The sequence below is a fragment of the Equus przewalskii genome, chromosome 3, assembly GCF_037783145.1.
Source record: "Equus przewalskii isolate Varuska chromosome 3, EquPr2, whole genome shotgun sequence".
In the NCBI taxonomy this organism is placed as follows: Eukaryota; Metazoa; Chordata; class Mammalia; order Perissodactyla; family Equidae; genus Equus; species Equus przewalskii.
The window spans coordinates 18,703,117-18,719,761 of record NC_091833.1 but is presented as its reverse complement, the minus strand read 5'-3'; the positions used below and the strand labels follow the sequence as shown (position 1 = coordinate 18,719,761).

Genomic DNA, 16,645 nt, shown 5'->3' with positions numbered 1-16,645 from the left:
GTTTCTACAGGAGTTGGTCTTGCCTCTCTGCAGAAAGCTCTCTGGAAAGAGCTACATGACTCAGGTTCCTCCTTACCCTTGGGAGCTGGGTCTTCCCTTATAAACCCCAGAGAGAAACCCAAGCTGGGCTATAGTTTACAGCACTCCAGAAGCGTGGAACATGGCTGACTCAGAGCTCAGCGTGAGGTGTGCTGGTTGGCTCTCTGATTCCCATCCCCAAAGACCAGACCAGAACAGAGATCCTAGTGATCAACCTGGAACATCTGGGATAGCAATTAAGGGTCTGGTGGCTAGAAGGGCTGCACCTGGGGCCGGCCCGGTGGCGCAGCAGTTAAGTGCACACATTCTGGTTCGGCGGCCCGGGGTTAGCTGGTTCGGATCCTGGGTGTGGACGTGGAATCGCTTGGCAAGTCCTGCTGTGGCAGGCGTCCCACATATAAAGTGGAGGAAGATGGGCACGGATGTTAGCTCAGGGCCAGTCTTCCTCAGCAAAAAGAGGAGGATTGGCGGCAGATGTTAGCTCAAAGCTAATCTTCCTCAAAAAAAAAAAAAAAGAGATACATTAAACTCTTCACAGTGGTCTTCATGCTATCACAGAGTAATGGTTCCCAAACACAGCTGATAGAATCACCTGGAGAACTTTTAAAAAATCGAGATTCCTTGACTCCAGACCACTCATCATTTCTACTGAATCAGTTTTTGGAGGTGGATCTGGAGAAGGTGGTTTGTTGTTTTTTTAAAGTTGCTGATTCTCTCATTTATTTCTCGTAAGTAGGTGAATTGATGTGGCTTTTGGAGGGTATTTTAGAAGATGTATCAAAATTTCAAACGTCCAGATCCTTCCTCTGAAAAACACATGCATCTGTCTATTCAATACCTCCCCCTGGATGTTTTAAAGATATCTTGAAATCGATATGTCCTAAAGCAAATTCATGATTTTCTTTACTCTGAGCCTAAATATGGAACTTTCTCACTCTCTCCCAGGGAACAACATATCATACACTCAGCCACTCAACTCAAAACCTGGGTCTCAGAAACAGCACAGAGTCTGGGTCCACAGTACCTGGGCTCAAATTTCAGTTCCACCACTCACTTTGGGCAAGTCTGTTTCCTCACCTATAAAACGGGAACGATGCTAATAACAGCCACCTCGGTTAAATGAGTTAATACTTAGCACAGTGTCTGGGATACGGTTAGCTAGCATCATCATCTTCCTTGACCATTTCTCCCTCAGACTCCCCTTTCCAGTCGATCACCAAGGCTCTTCCTCTCCATCACTACCACCACACTCTTTAGTACATACTACATCATCTTTGGCAAAAGGAATGCAAAAATCTCCATTTAAAATGAAGGATCTTTTTTTTTTTTTAAGAAGGATCTTTTAAAAATGCAACAGATGATAGATTAGAGAAAATGAAATAAGATTACTTCTTTGTTTGAAACTCATCAATGATGTGCCATTGTTCTTGGGATAAATAACAAAATCTTTAATGTGCCCAATCCCTAGCTCCACTGTCCAGCTACATTAGTTCCTCTTCTTAAATGCATCATAACCTCCTTACCACAGGGCCTTTGCATATGCTGCTCCCTCTGTCTAGAACAGTCTCTGCCTACATTCCCACTCCAATTTTACCCAATTAACTCCTAACATGTTTCAGATCCCAATTCAAACGTTACTTTCTCAAGGAAAGCTTCCCTTAACTCTCCCAAAGTAGATCAGTTTCCCCTGTTAAAAACTCTCCTAGGGGCTGGCCCCGTGGCCAAGTGGTTAAGTTTGCACGCTCCGCTGCAGGCGGCCCAGTGTTTCGTTGGTTTGAGTCCTGGGCGTGGACATGGCACTGCTCATCAAACCACGCTGAGGCGGCCTCCCACATGCCACAACTAGAAGGACCCACAACGAAGAATATACAACTATGTACCGGGGGGCTTTGGGGAGAAAAAGGAAAAAATAAAATCTTTAAAGGAAAAAAAACAACAACAAAAAAACTCTCCTAGCTCCACGTAACTTTCTTCCATAGAATTTATTACAACTTGTAATTATGTTTACTTATTATCTAATTGCCTATCTTCCTTACTAGTCTCTATAATTTGCTTATCACTGTATCCCAACACTTAGCCCAATGCCTGGTACAAAGCATGTGTTTAATAATTGTTGAATGAACTATGAAGGTCCTTTGACCCAGCAATTTTGCTTCCAGGAATGCATTCTAAAGAAATATGTATACAAACTATAACAATACTGCTATTTTTACCACCACTAACACCTAACATTTACTTACTGCATGCTTTTTCACAGGCTAACTCATTTAATCTTCACTACAGACTTATGAGATCCTCACTATTATCCCTATTTTGCAGATGAGCAAACTGGGGCATAGAGGCTAAGTAACTTACGCAAGTTTCCACAGCTAGTAAGTGGACAAAGAGATTTGACCTGGGCCCAGGAGCTCTGGAACTCCAGCTCAGGCACTCTCTACATTACAGTTTGTTGTTGCTGGTGCCGTGGAGTCGATCCCAACTCGTAGTGACCCTGTGTACAGCAGAACGGAACGCTGCCCAGTGTTTCTGTGCCATCCTCTCACCTTCCGGTGCTATATCTAACAATACTCCACTGCGATGCACAGGGTTTCACAGCCAATTTTTCCTGAAGAGGGTGGCAAGTTCTTTCTTCCTAGTCTGTCTTAGTTTGGAAGTTCCACTGAAACCTGTCCACCATGGGTGACCCTGCTGGTGTTTGAAATACTGGTGGCATAGCTTTCAGCATCCCAGCAACAGCAGCCACCATAGTATGACAAGGGACAGATGGGTGGTGTGACTCCTTGACTGGGAAACGAAGCTGGGCTGCAGCAGGGAGAGCACCAAATATTAACCATTAGACTACCCGGGCTGGCATACATTATAATACAGTTACATGTCACGCAAGCCTCAGGTGCAGAAATTTGAAATAGTAAATATTAAATATTTAATATAATATTTAATAAATATTTAATAAATATTAGTCTCACTTCGTATGCTAAGTCTGAAGAAATGCAAATCCCCCAAATTAAGAAAAAGTGTAAAAAGTCACATGATTCCAAAGCTGGAGAGACTAGCGAGTTGTAAGCATCCCCCTAGCTTCCCCACCCATCCACGCACACACATTTCACATATGTTCATATGAGACATAAGTCTTGAATCCTGGGAGTCATAATTTATTTGAGGTTTTCAAGAAGGTATTCTTGGGGCCGGCCCCGTGGCCGAGTGGTTAAGCTCGCACACTCCACTTCGGCAGCCCAGGGTTTCACCAGTTCGAATCCTGGGTGCGGACATGGCACCACTCATCAAGTCATGCTGAGGCAGCATCCCACATGCCACAATCAGAAGGACCCACAACTAAAAATACATAAGTATGTACCGGCGGGCTTTGGGGAGAAAAAGGAAAAATAAAACTTTAAAAAAAAAAAAAAAAGAATGCATTCTTTACATCACTGCAACTGCCCTGTATAAGACTGTTTATTGCAGCGATATTTGGGTTTAAGAAAAAACCCATAAGGCCCTGCTGGGGGAAAATAAGATCAGAAATGAGTATCCTCTTTAAGAATGGAAATCAACTTCTATTCAGCAAAATGCTTGCGAACTAGATTTTGAAATCTAAAGAAGAAGTTGAGAAAAAAAATTTTGTGTGTGAGGAAGATTAGCCCTGAGCTAACTGCTGCCAATCCTCCTCTTTTTGCTGAGGAAGACTAGCCCTGAGCTAACATCCGTGCCCATCTTCCTCTACTTTACTTGTGGGATGCCTGCCACAGCATGGCTTGCCAAGTGGTGCATAGCTCCGCACCCGGGATCTGAACTGACGAACCCCAGGGCCACTGAAGCACAACGTGCAAACTTAACCACTGCACCACCAGGCCAGCCCACTAATGCTTTTTAAATGGTCTAGTAACCTTATTAAGCTTACTGCAAAGCTTGTTCTTAAAGGTATTGATTGAAACATAAATGCTTAATTTATCTGGATAGGATTAAGATAAACGATTCATTCAATCATCTTTCTACAGCAGTCTTTCCTAAAATAAAGCAATTCTTGATAGTTAGATTTCTTTTTTTTTTTTTTTTTGAGGAAGATTAGCCCTATGCTAACATCTGCCACCAATCCTCCACTTTTTGCTGAGGAAGACTGGCCCATGACCATCTTCCTCTGCTTTATATGTGGGACGCCTGTCACAGCATGGCTTGACAAAGCGGTGCGTAGGTCCGCACGCAGGATCTGAACTGGCGAACCCCAGGTCGTGGAAGCAGAACATGCGAACTTAACCACTGCACCACCAGGCTGGCCCCTAGATTTCTAAAACTCCAAACACTTCCCAATTTTTATGTTAACTCCTCCCCACGTCCACATTTGTAAAAGATAAAAATAGGGGATTAACTAAATAAATCATGGTATATCCACCATGTAGAACACTATGGAGAAATTAAACAAGAGAAATATTTATTTAACGGTCTGGAAATACCTGTGATGCCCATGATTCAGTAAGTTAAAAAAGCAAGTTGCAGAATAACGTTTGTATGCATGATATAGTCCAATTCTTGTTTTAAAAATTCCTGTATGCATACAGAACATTTTTTGTACAGAAAAACGTCTACAAGGATTCACATTAAATCATTAACTGTGCTTATCGTTAGGGAGCAAAACTGAGGACGAGAAGAACTTTCGTGTGTTTATTTCTGATTTACTTCTCTTGGGAAGCAGTGGAGTTCAGCAGTTAAAGCTCAGGCTGCTTAGATTTGAATCCAAGCTCTACAATTTATTAGCTGTGTGATCTTGGGCAAGTTACTTAATCTCTCTGGCGTCAGGTTCCTCATTTGTAAAATGGGGATAGTAATAGTACTACCTACCTTAAGGGATGTTATGGCGATTAAATGAGCTAATACATGTAAAATGCTAAGAACTTAAGAGCTGAACCTATCACATAGTAAGTGCTACAAATTTTATCAAAAAACATTGTCTTTACAGTGAACATATATTCACGTATCAATGTAAAATCCCAACCAACCAGCCCAATCCTACAATAAATAATATGAAAACAGTACATATGGAGGGGGTATGATAAAAATAAAAAGCTCCCTAGGCAATTCTGATAATCAGCCAAGCTTGCAAACTACTGACTCAGGGGCCAAAAGCAGGAGTAAACCAGTTGAAGTATGGTTGAGTCTCAGCTGGGGAATGCAGGAGAATTCTGGAAGCAGAAAGAGACCACAAGAGACAAGAAAATAGCAGGTCGTGAAGCCCTGGTGAGAAGTCCCTGCTGAATCGGACTCCACAAGGAGAGGGCAGGGTGTGGGCCTGGCATCTTGTTCTGGCTTGTGTGTGAGAGCCCATAAGTAGCTGTCTTTTCTCCCTGCCTGAAGCTACAAGATGGGGCTCGTTGGGAGAAGCAACTTTAAGCAAGACACTCAGGCTGGTAACCGAGCCCTCCACCCCTGCCCTCGGACCAACCAACCAACCGTCCACCTCCTCTTAGCTCCAGGACCTCGGGAGGCACCTCCCACACACAGGAGAGTTAGAACCGCAAGGCAAAGGAGCTGGGACCAGAGCAACTGCCCCGGGCCACCCAGTTTGGGATGAGAAACCAGGCCTAGAACCTCATCTTCCTTCGCCTGTGCCCAGATGCACACCATCAAACCCATCCCCACCGCTGGATTTGACAAGAATGTGAAGAGCTTTCGACAGGGGGGCGAGGGAGAGTGGGGAGTATGCTCTGGTTCCCAAATTTTGGAGGGGAATCTTCTCAGACAAATACACGCGCACTCTTGCACACAATTAATTCCTGGGGAGCAAAGACCTCCTACAGCTAATGTGCGCCCCTGAGTTCGGAATCCCTGGGCAAGATCAACCTACTTCTGGTCTCCAACACAAGTTTAAAGTTTCTCGGTAATAGAGATGTAATTCTGAACTAATCTTACGTGCTCTTAAATAAACAAAAGTGGGATTACTGAGATTGGCGCGGGGAGAGGAAAGCCTGGGATGGTGCCTCCTCAGCCCCATCTCTCCACCTCCCCCTAGAGATGGTGCGGAATCCTGGGGGAAGACAGATCTTTTCCTCCCCAGGGTTCTGTGGAACCTTGAGAGACTCTCACAAGGAGGAAGCAGCCACCAGAACTGCTGCCTCTTGGCTCTGAGTGGTCTCCTCAGATTTCAGACAGGAACGGAGCCGGAGCTGTGAGTTCAAAGATGGGCTAGAAGGGAAAAGGATGGTGTCCATCTGGCTTTCTTTCCCAGGATAAGGCATCTTGGTTCACTGGGCAAGTGGAAGGACCCCAACACCCTGAAGTTCAGTGGGACCAAAGCCGCTGCAGCCTGGCGGGGATTCTGTCGGCTTGAGGAATTAGCAGACCACTGACGCTCTAGGTAACCCGGAACCACAAGGGTGCCCAGATTTGGCTGGGGGAGGGGGCTCAGAGCATGCCAAGCTCCTCCACTCAGGGCAAGGTGGGGGTGGGGTGAGGAGAGGCAGAAGATGAACAGCCAGAAGCAGATTCTCTGGGAGCTGTCAGTGAGAATGCTATCAGGCCTGGTATCTGAACCCTCCCTACTCCCCCCATCCTAAAAGGGAGGCCAGGGGTCCTGGATAGAAGTGCCCCCTCCCCCCGCTCCAGCGTCTGGTGATTAACAGAGGCCTGTGGAGGGAACAGGAATTTGAAGCTCTTGGGTCAGAAGTTTAACTATTTCCAAGCTTCTTCCAGCTTGGTTGGGGCCAGAAGACTCACAACCTCTTCCTCTCTCCCCCTAACCCCTAAATGGTTAGTGCCTCACACTTAGGAGTCCAACTGGGGTTCAAATCCTAACTCCACAATTTACTAGCTGGGTGACCTTGGACAGGTTACAAAGTTACAAGCCTAGGTTTCCTATCCAGTTAAATGGGGCCAACTCCACCGCCTCATGGGGCTTTTAGGAGGATTAAAGGGGCTTATTACATAAAATACATAGTGTAGTTTCTGGAACTCAGTAAGCTCTCAGTAAATGGTATTTAGGTTGCTTTTTTTTTTTTTGTGCTTTGCTTTGTTAGAAAACTCTTCCTCACGAGCCCTGCTGCCAGTTGGCAATGCCGGGAAACTAAATGAAACGAAGGGGAAAATTCAGCTGAGGCTGAACACGTCCTGGGGGTCTGGGAAAAGTCTGGAAGGAGAGTTGAGAAGGGATGCTGGGGGGCAGGGGGCAGTATCCTTATTCTAGAAGAGACCTCAAAGATGCTGGCTTCCAGGGGGGCACAACCGGGACTTCAGCCGCTTCTCCTGCCTTTCACAAACATCTCGCTGCCCGTTATGGGATGAGACAAATTCCAAGTGGGAGTGGACCCTGTCTACTTCTCCTTTTGCCTCCTCCCACCTTACACTCCATGGTCCAGCCAGACTAAATGTATTGAAATTCCTGGACCCCATATGCTGTTCCCTTGCCAGGAACACTCCCTACTACCTCTCATGCCCCAACCCCCTTGCCTACTCTTCCCCAGCCTCTGGCTTGGACATCACTTCCTCCAGGTCCACGCCCTCCTCAGTAACATGTCAGCAGCCCTTCTATGTGACTCTATATTCCCACCCCCCCAACTCCCACTTGATCATATATATAATATACATATGTCATGTATATATATTATACGTAATATGTGTGTGTATGTATATAACTTATTTTGTCTGTCTCCCTCCACTAGCAGGCAAATGGTCAATGAAGCCGCAGTTTTGTGCCTATTTTGCTCACTAATGTATTCCCAGCACCCAGAATAGTACCTGGCACTTAGTAGGTGCTCAATAAATATTTGCTGAATGAAATATTTTACTATTAAAACTGTCTGGTGACTGATCTGCTTCGTCTTCTAATCAGGGAGCTCACTGAGGTTAAGGAGCTGTGGGCCTTGCTCACCTCTGAGCATCCAGCACCCAGTACGTACTCAGACATTTGTTGGCCGAATGACCACTCAGCTTGGCCTTGGGCCTCAGACACTTCACCGTCTCTATCATGAGGGAGGAGCTGGACACCACCACCCTGGCCATATGAGGAGGCTGCTGCCCACCCACACACTGATTGGGATAAAACTCTCCAGCCAGGAAGAATCCCTCATCTAAGAAATTCAGGGCCCTTTCCAGATTTCTACTTTGGGGGAAAGCAACAAGTAGTAGCTCAAGGACAAATGGAACGATTTCTCCCCCAAGACGAAGGATATGACCAAATACATAATAAAGACTTGCAGTCTCTCAGCACAGGGCCAGGAGAGAATCAAGAATCCAGAAAGAAGCGGTCTGGTAAGGAGGCTGTTGGCGGGGTGGGGGGATGGTAGAGCCAGAAAAAGCTGACTTTTCAGTACCCAGCCACAGTACTGAGATTCTCAGGTAATTCTTAGTTAACTCAGCAGTTATGCTCCCAGGTGTGTACCTAACGGATTGTACGTGAAGTTTCACCAAAAGTCTGGAACACTAATGTTCGCAGCAGCACTAATTGTAATAGCCAAAGAATGGAAACTTCTAATACCTACCTAGAACTGTAGATAGTCACAAAATGGAACCAATCGCACAAGGACAATCGACTACAACCATCTCCTGAACTAAAGAATCTCATGATGTGCAGTGAAAGCAGCCAGATCCAAGGGGATATTCTGTATGATTCTTTTACATAAAATTCAAATACAGGCAAATTAATCTATAGTATTAGAAGTCAGGATAGTGGTTTTTCTGGTGGGCGAGGGTGGAGACGGGGAAGGAAGGGGAATCTGAGGCACGGTGATGCTGTTTCTTGACCTGTGTGCTGGGAACATGGGGGTTTTAAATTTGTGATGTTCATCTAGCTGTGCATTTATCAGCCCGAAGCACTTTCCTCCACATACATTATTCTTCAATAACAATGGTTCTCTGAACAGAGAGACTTCAGCCTCAGAATCAAAGCCTCAGCTGATGTGGGCAGGGGAGGCCCTTCTCTCCCTCCTTCTCCTCCATCATCCTCCAAATGCTTTGCAGAGCTGTAGTTTCGAGACCTAGAAACTCATGGCTCATCGTAAGCAATGCCTCCCTCACACAGCTGAGAGGTGAGCACACCCTGCACTGGGTAACCTAGGAACGGAGTGCTATGCGAGGAGGTGGGGATGAAGACTAGAGATTTGAGACCTGCTCCCCAGGCACAAGCTAACGGTGATGTACGACAGGCTTCAGCAACCAACCTTCCTCCGCTGCTAAGCCAGCAAGGCAGCCTGCCAAGCTGGAAGCCCCAGTTCCCAGATATTCATTCCTCAGAAGCAGATTGATTGGGCACTGTGGAATCCCCCTGGGTTAAATCCTGGCCTTACTGCTGACTGCCCCAGTGACCTCATGCAAAGTTTCTTACCCCCATTTTACCGTTAAGGGAAAGTTACCAGCACCTGCTTTGCAAGGCAGTCATAAGCATAAAAAATAATATTAGACTGTAAGCTCCCCGAGGGCAAGGACTTAGTTTTGTTCATTGCCTTAGCTGCAGTTCTAGAAAAGTGCCTGATGCATGCAGATGCTAAATGTGTTTACCGAAAGAATAAAATGTAAATGGAGGGCACAGCCCAGAATGGGGGAATCCAAAACAAAAGGCAATTTTTACACAAGTTGAAATAAGCAAAACCATCTTGAAACGAACTCATGCTCAGTCAGATTCATTACTGAACTTTGAAGTTTCCTACCAAAGCTAATGAGAGTAAGCTTTAATCCCACCCAAATGCTGACTAAGGGTGAGTTGAACCTGCTGAGGGACCATAATGAAGTACTGGATTTCTTTACTGTAATTAAACTGCCTCTCTCAACTGTTCACCATCCAGGATGTACAGGCCACTTTAGGTCACTCACTTTTAACCACGGCACTAATACCATGCAAGGTCCTTCCTCCCACCTCTCCTCTGTATTTGTTTCCAGACCACACTCGAAGGAAGACAGACCCCAGGCTGTGGGTTTGGGGTGGGGGAACATTCCTGCTCTACCTTCCTCCAGACTAACCTCTCACTCTTGGTCTAGGCAAGCCCAGCTTCACCTGACCCAAGCCCCCATCACTAGGACGCTTAGAGACTGTAGCCAGGCCGGTTTCCTCTACAGGAATGGTTCCTGAAAACCCTGTCACAAAAAGGAATAAATGACTAAGCGCTTTCGGGGTACAGGGCTGTTATTGGTGTCTGCAGGATCTGGCGCTCCAGCATTCCACTCCATTTCATCTACCTCCCACTTACTGGTAATAAAAAATGCTGTGGAAGTTAGGAGTCAGAAACTTCCATTCAAGTCCCAGCTGGTCACTGCAGTGATGACTTTGGTGAAGCCACAACCACTCAGGTTTCATCTGTAAAATTGTCAAGATTGGTGTAAAGACCGACTGAGTATTCTATTAACTACCAGGTTCCGGGCATAAACCTAAAGGTGAAAGTCACGTCTGTGACCCTCAAAGGAAGCTCTCGAGCTGTTTAGCCTAGTGAATTGAATCCATTAGAAATGGTTCCTCCGTTTCTCCATCTTTAAAACTTTCAGCAGGGCTGGGCTATAAGGTTTCTGAAGTCCCAACTCTGAGATTAAGAGCTCAAGTTGCTTAATATTTACCTTACCAGCTTCCAGAGAATGTCAGGAGAATAAAGCAAGCTCAGAGTTGTGAAAGTGCTTTGAAGAGGAAAATGCACATACAAACAAGGTATTAATTATATCGGATAATTTCTTTGATCCCAACTTCATAGACACCTGTGATATTCATAACCCAGGGGCGAACAACAGGGGCAATTGTTCCTTAGCAATATGGAAACTATTGTCTGCTTGGCTGAACTTGAGAGTTTGTATGTACCCCGAGGATAACCCTTTCAATGTGGCTGGATCCAGGCTGGGGCTCCTGTGTACTGAGGATGGCAAGCTAGCGTTGAGTTCAGGAGGTAGAAAGACACCAGGAGTTGAAGAGTAGGGGAGAAATACCAATATTTTTTGTCAGGGAATCCCAATTTATTGAGACCAATTGGGCCCAGAAACTTACTTTTTCTTACAAAAGAAGGCAACAGCCTAAGTCACGGGAAGACCACTCTAGGAACCCGTCACGTTGCAGGGAGGCAGAAGTTTAGCCCAAGCACGTTAACCCACGCTTTGTTTTATAACCCAGGTGTGCTCCTGGCATGAACCCACCATTTTCACAACCATACACCAGACATCTGGGAAAGCGGAATTTTCTCAAAAGGTTTAGAATGCCTGACATCACCAAGAAACACTTGCCAACCGGACCATGAAATCGAAAACCTGATCACCGCTTCCCTTCAACAACTTCAAGCTTAGTGAAGTGACAGTTAATCTGATATTTCTTGCTTCAATAAGAAAGATAAAGCACAGACAACACTCAAAGCTGTAGCCTGCTCTCCGAGACTGTAGTCAGAGAACTTGACAATGACGGGGAGGGGGTGCAGATTTGGCAGAGGTCTGGTTGGCAATAAAGCTTCCTCAGGGAGCCGGAATTGGATTTGGGGCCCTGCCCAAGTTAACATTTTTACAGGTTGGCTGAGTTTCAGTTCGTTAGCCAGTCCGTAATAAACCCATGCGCAAGAATTTAAAGTTTATGAGGCATGGCCTCTTAATGCCTCTCCTTGGCTCCTACAGCCAAGTTCTAAGGAGCCTGGCCTAGCCTGGGTGTTAATTGTTTTGTCAATCTGCAGTTATTTGGGAAAAGAAAAAAAGACTTCCACAACTCAAGGCCTCCAATCCTCTTTAGGAGAAACAAAGGAGAGCCATTCTGTCCCCTAGGCATCACACCCTCACATTCAAGCTGTGGGAATTTGTACCTGGGGGGAGGGGTATGTTGATGGGGGCACTAGAAAAATGCTAGGTGGCAACGTTAATTGTTTTGAAAGCCAGGTAAATTGCAGATCCCTTCCCCAGAAAAATGCATACACAAGTTCTTAGATAATTTCACAGGTTAAGGATCCTCTGGAATCCCACCCAAGCATCCTGGGTTGCACCTCTGTTTAAGAACTTGGTTTTGATCCAGTGGAGGAACCCCCAATGTCCTGGAGGAAGGGAAAGAGGCCCTCATAAGTGGCAGCTGCCTGGGTCTCATAACACACTGGTTCTTCACACCAAAGTGACCCCCCTACTCTCAAATTCTTGAACTTGGAGTGAGGGAGAATAAGTAATTGAGAGATCAAAAATGTGCTTTGATCTCTCATCCACCGCCCCCGCAGCTCGAAGATCTTCGGGCTTGAGACTCCCTACTCCCTCAAGCGCCCTAACATTCCAGTCCCAAGACTGGGGGGGGGGGGCAGGTGTCCCCAGTGCGAGATGGCCCCAGTGCAGGTGTGGCAGGCCGTTTCCAGGCAGGCTGCAGTGGCGCAGGCCCTCCGGGAAGGGCAGGGTTAAGAGTGCATTCCAGCTGCCGGGGAAGAAGGGGGGCGGGGGAGGGGAGCGAAGAAGAGAAACAGACCCGGTCTGTCTGTCGGAGACACAAAGCACGGTACACAAAGGGGGCCCGAGAGGGGCGAAGGGGGCTGCCCGGGGCACGGCTCATCCCCACACCTGCGCGGGGGTTGAGGGAGGAATGTGGACGGCGCATTCCTCCGCTGGGGCCAGCGGGGGAGAGCTTCCCACGTCCCGGCTGCGCAAGGAGTTCAGCCGTCCCGCACCCCGAAGGAGGCGGTCAAGCTAAGCCACCGCAGCGGGGCAAGAAGGGCTAGACGTCAGAGGGCGCTATGCTCTCCGTCCTTCTCTGTCAGCCGCCCAACCCCATGCTAGCCCTCGAGATGCTTTCTGCGTCTCCCCCATACCTGAGGCAGGTCCCGAAGGCGCCCGCCCCAGCCTGGACACCCCTCGCGCGGGCCATACGGGAGTGGCCCACGTGGGGTCCCCGCCCTGCAATTCCACCCGGCGGGCTCCTGGAGGGTCTTACCTTTCCCAGGCTCCTGGCCTGGTTCCAGCTCCACGCCTCGCGCCTCCACGGTCACTTCAGCCTCCTCGAAGCCCGCCCCGCACGGCTCGGAGGCCACGCACGGCAACCAGCAAACCTGCGCCTGAGAGAAGAGAGGGAAAAAAGGGAGGCTGGGTCACAGGCGTGCCCGGCCCTGCACACCCATCCCGGGATTCCTTACGGGGCTCCCTGGACTCCTTACGGGGCTCCCTGGACTACCTTGGCGCCAAGGAACCGAGCCCCGCGCTCTCCCGACGCCACCGCCGTGTGCGGACCCCGCCCGCCCTCCAGGGAGCGTCCCGGCCGGGGCAAGAGCAAGCCAGTGGAGTACCTGGAGTAGGAGGAAGAGGAGGGACGAGGGAGGCCCACTAGGGAGCCTCATGGCTGGAGAGAGAAGGGTGAAGAAGGTGCCGCGACGGCGGGCCGGTGCTCCACTAAGCTCTCCGCGCCCCTTTGAGTGCCGTGGTCCGCGGGAGCCTGCGGGAGGAGGCCAGGTGAGCGCAGGTAGGTGCTGATTGGTCCAGCGCCGAAAGGTCCCGCCCCCTCGCAGGTGGGGCCGCGGCTGGCGTGGTCCAGGCCTCTGCGAAGCCCCTCCTGTCCTCCCTGTTGCCCTCCTGCGTTCTCTCGGCTTTTTTGGAGCTGCTCCCGGCAGGGAACCAGGACCTGTCTCGCAGGTTCTGGGTTCGAGGAAAAAACAACACCCCACCCGCCTCCTCAGCCTCTTCAGCACGCGGAGAAAAGTGTTTCTGTGCCTTGAGGCTACAGTGGAAAAAGAATGGAGACGCATCTGAACCCGACTGGAAACAGAGGCGCCCCATTCATGCTCCCCTGAGGCGCTGTGTTATCCAAAGCTTTGATGGAGGCCGGGTGTGTCCGCTCCACACCCGGCTGCGGCGGGGGCTGCCCCCTGCCTCTTTCTCCGCCTCCCACGCCAGCCCGCTCCGAGGACTCCGAGGGTTTAAAACTGGCAGTGAGGTCCCGAGGGACTGCGTTACAGAATCTGCTACAACTTGCGGAAGACTCATTACTTCCCTTGCAAAGCTGAACAAATGGAGGGTAGGAGAGAAGGTCCCAGATTTCGGAAGCCGTGGTGGCGCCAAAGGATGCGAGGCAGAGGGGTGGTTATTAGCCCCATCATCTCCAGCAACACCCCCTCCCCCCCATAAAATAGAAATAACACTTTCTCAACTTTATGTAAAATGTAAATAACGGCATTTTTTTAAGGCGACTTTTTATTGGTTTAAAATACTGAATATAATCTAAGTAAAAACTGTGCTTGGCGCGCAAAGCAGCCTTCCAGTGAGCCTCCCTTCGAAACAGGTCTCCTACATCCTTCCTGGGAGACACGTGGCGGAGCTGGGATTCCTTCCTCTACTTCAGAGCCGAAGTGCTTTTCTCTGGGCGGCACACAAGTGGGCCCCGGGCACAGAAACGCAATCTCTCCACCCTGCACGCCCTCTCCCCACCGAGCTGAGCTTTCCTACCCTCTGGTTCCCAGGTGTCCCCCCTTCCCTAGCTGCCTTGAGAACCCCAGGCTGACGCCTCCTCGTCCTCTTCTCCCTCCGCAGCTCTGATTTAGGGGTTTGAGGAGGAGACTGGAGTCTCTAATTATAGATTCTTTGGCCCTCAAGGGCTAACGCGATGGCCTGCCTGTCCTTCCCACCACCAGGCCTGGTGGCTAAGAGGAAGACGGCTTGTTTTGCGTCGGTAGGAGTCCTCTCTCTAGCTTCTGGGGCCGCACTGCCTGCGTTCAAACCCAGGTTCCACAACTTATTAGCGCTGTGGCCTCAGGCAGATGAAATAACCCCTCTCACACTCAGTTCTGCATGCGTCAAATGGGGCTATTATGACATCTGCCCTCCGAAGTACTAGGATTAAAGGAATTAATACATATAGGCGAGGATAAAGTTAATTAACACGTTTAAAAAGCTAAACTCAGTACCTGGCACAGACCAAGTGCCCAAATGTTGCCTGTATCATTGCTTTAGGATCCGGCTCATTTGCCCTCCTCCACCGCCTCGCGAGCGGTTTCTCTCCTCTGTAGCATCCTCATGTTCCCCAAACTAACAGTAAGGAGAAATGCTGTAATCCTTCAATTTCACGGCTGAGCGTAAAGCGAGCAATTGGCATCTGGTTTCACGGGAGCGCTCGGATACCCGGCCTGTGGTCCCTGCAACTGTGGGTTTGGAGCGGACAACGCGCAGGAAGAGCCCGAGGCAGTTCGCTGAGCTCCGCGCCTCCCTCGCCTCGCTCTCCCGCAGGGGGCGCTTCCCTTGCCCGAAGGGAGATTAGATACCCGCATCCTGGCGGCGCGGGCCCCAGACTGGACGCTGTGGCCCCGCCTATCCTAGCCTCGCAGGTTCCTCAGCGCCTGCCCGGAGCCAGATGAAACCATTAGGCGGACAGTTAAACACAAACGAGCCTCGGGATACAGGCCCTAATTAAGTAAACACTCGGCAGGAGGGCTGTTGAGCGCGCTCATTTCCGCCTCCTTCCAGGGCACTCAGCATTCCAGGCGGGGGCGAGGAGAGGAGAGAAGAGGAGAAATTGAGAGTCAGCTCTTCTGCCTGCAGCTTGGACCACGCTGCTGCCTTTTCCTAGCTCCCCTTGTCGGTCGTTCATTCATTCATTTATCCATTCAACAAACATTTACTCATAGCCTGCTGTGCGCCAAGCAGTGGAGATACAAAGTGAACAAAACAGAGAAACATCCTTGCGCTCTTGGACCTTCCATCCCAGAGTGTGGGGGGTGGAGGAAAATAAACAAGTAAATATATAGTGTTAGATAATATGTGCTGTGTAGAAGAACAAGGACAGAATGGGAAGTGGCAATTCACAGAACAGAAGGTAGGGTTGGAAATTGTAAATAAACTGATCCAGAAGGTGTTTCGGTCCAGGTCTAGCAGGAGGCAGAATCCAGCTTAGATAGATCAAGTCTTAGAGAAGGGTCTAGACGAATGGACAAAGTTCAGGAACCCAACAGGGCTTTTGAGGCACCACAGACAGCAGAAGGGGTTACAACTTTGAGACTGAAGGGCAAAGGGAGGAAATGGTATCATTGGAAGTCGGGGGTTTGGGGGGGAGCTGGGGAGTGGAGGACCACCCCTCCCAATTGCAGCTGTGGTCCAGGAGGGACTGGGCCAACTGTCCAGAGCAGAGCAGGGGCGACACAGGGAAAAAATACCGCAACATCTCTCTCCTTCTGCCCTTCATCTCCTGGCAGTGCCTCCCGTGGACCAAACCCGCCCAGAAGCCTGAGGGCAAGAAAACGTAGGCGGTGGGGTCCGTAGTGGTCACTCTCCCCAGGCACAGGGCAGGGCGGAGAAAGGCAGAAAATGGAGGAGGGGCAGATGTTCAATTGGGAAAGACCAGAGCCCTCAGTGAGAAATGGACATTTGAACAAAATCTGAAGGAAGTGAAGGAGCAAGTTACACTAAGATATCTGAAGAAAGAGTATTCTAAGCAGAGAAAATAGGGCAAAGGTCTTGGGGCAGTAGATTAGTCGAGACAACAAAAAATCAAACTGTGTGTCTGCAGTAGAGTGAACAAGTAGGAAATGAGTCCGAGTTGGGAGGGTGGGAGTAAATCTTGAAGAGCATCATAGGCCATTGTAAGAACTCTGGCTTTTACTCTGAGAGGGAGGGCAGGAAGGCACTGGAGGTTGTGAGCAGAGGTGTGATGCTGACAAGACCACAGGGCATGAGGGCAGAAGCAGGGAGGTCAGCTGGGATTCTGTTGCAATCATCCAGG

The 16,645-nt window shown here is 49.0% G+C and overlaps 1 protein-coding gene across 2 annotated transcripts in view; it reads right to left on the bottom strand.

Moving 5' to 3' along the window:
* CDH3 (cadherin 3) overlaps positions 1 to 14,671 on the bottom strand; it is a 44,093-nt gene extending 29,422 nt beyond the window's left edge. Inside the window, exons 1-2 of one of the 2 annotated variants that reach the window (XM_070613758.1) lie at positions 13,227 to 14,671; positions 12,878 to 12,998 (exon numbers count right to left, since the gene is read on the bottom strand). In XM_070613758.1, coding sequence (XP_070469859.1) covers positions 12,878 to 12,998; positions 13,227 to 13,682 — 577 coding nt within the window. In that variant the 5' untranslated portion in view covers positions 13,683 to 14,671. The remainder of the gene's footprint in view (positions 1 to 12,877; positions 12,999 to 13,226) is intronic. The other variant, XM_070613757.1, reaches the window with a different exon arrangement.
* Between the last annotated feature and the right edge of the window lie 1,974 nt (positions 14,672 to 16,645).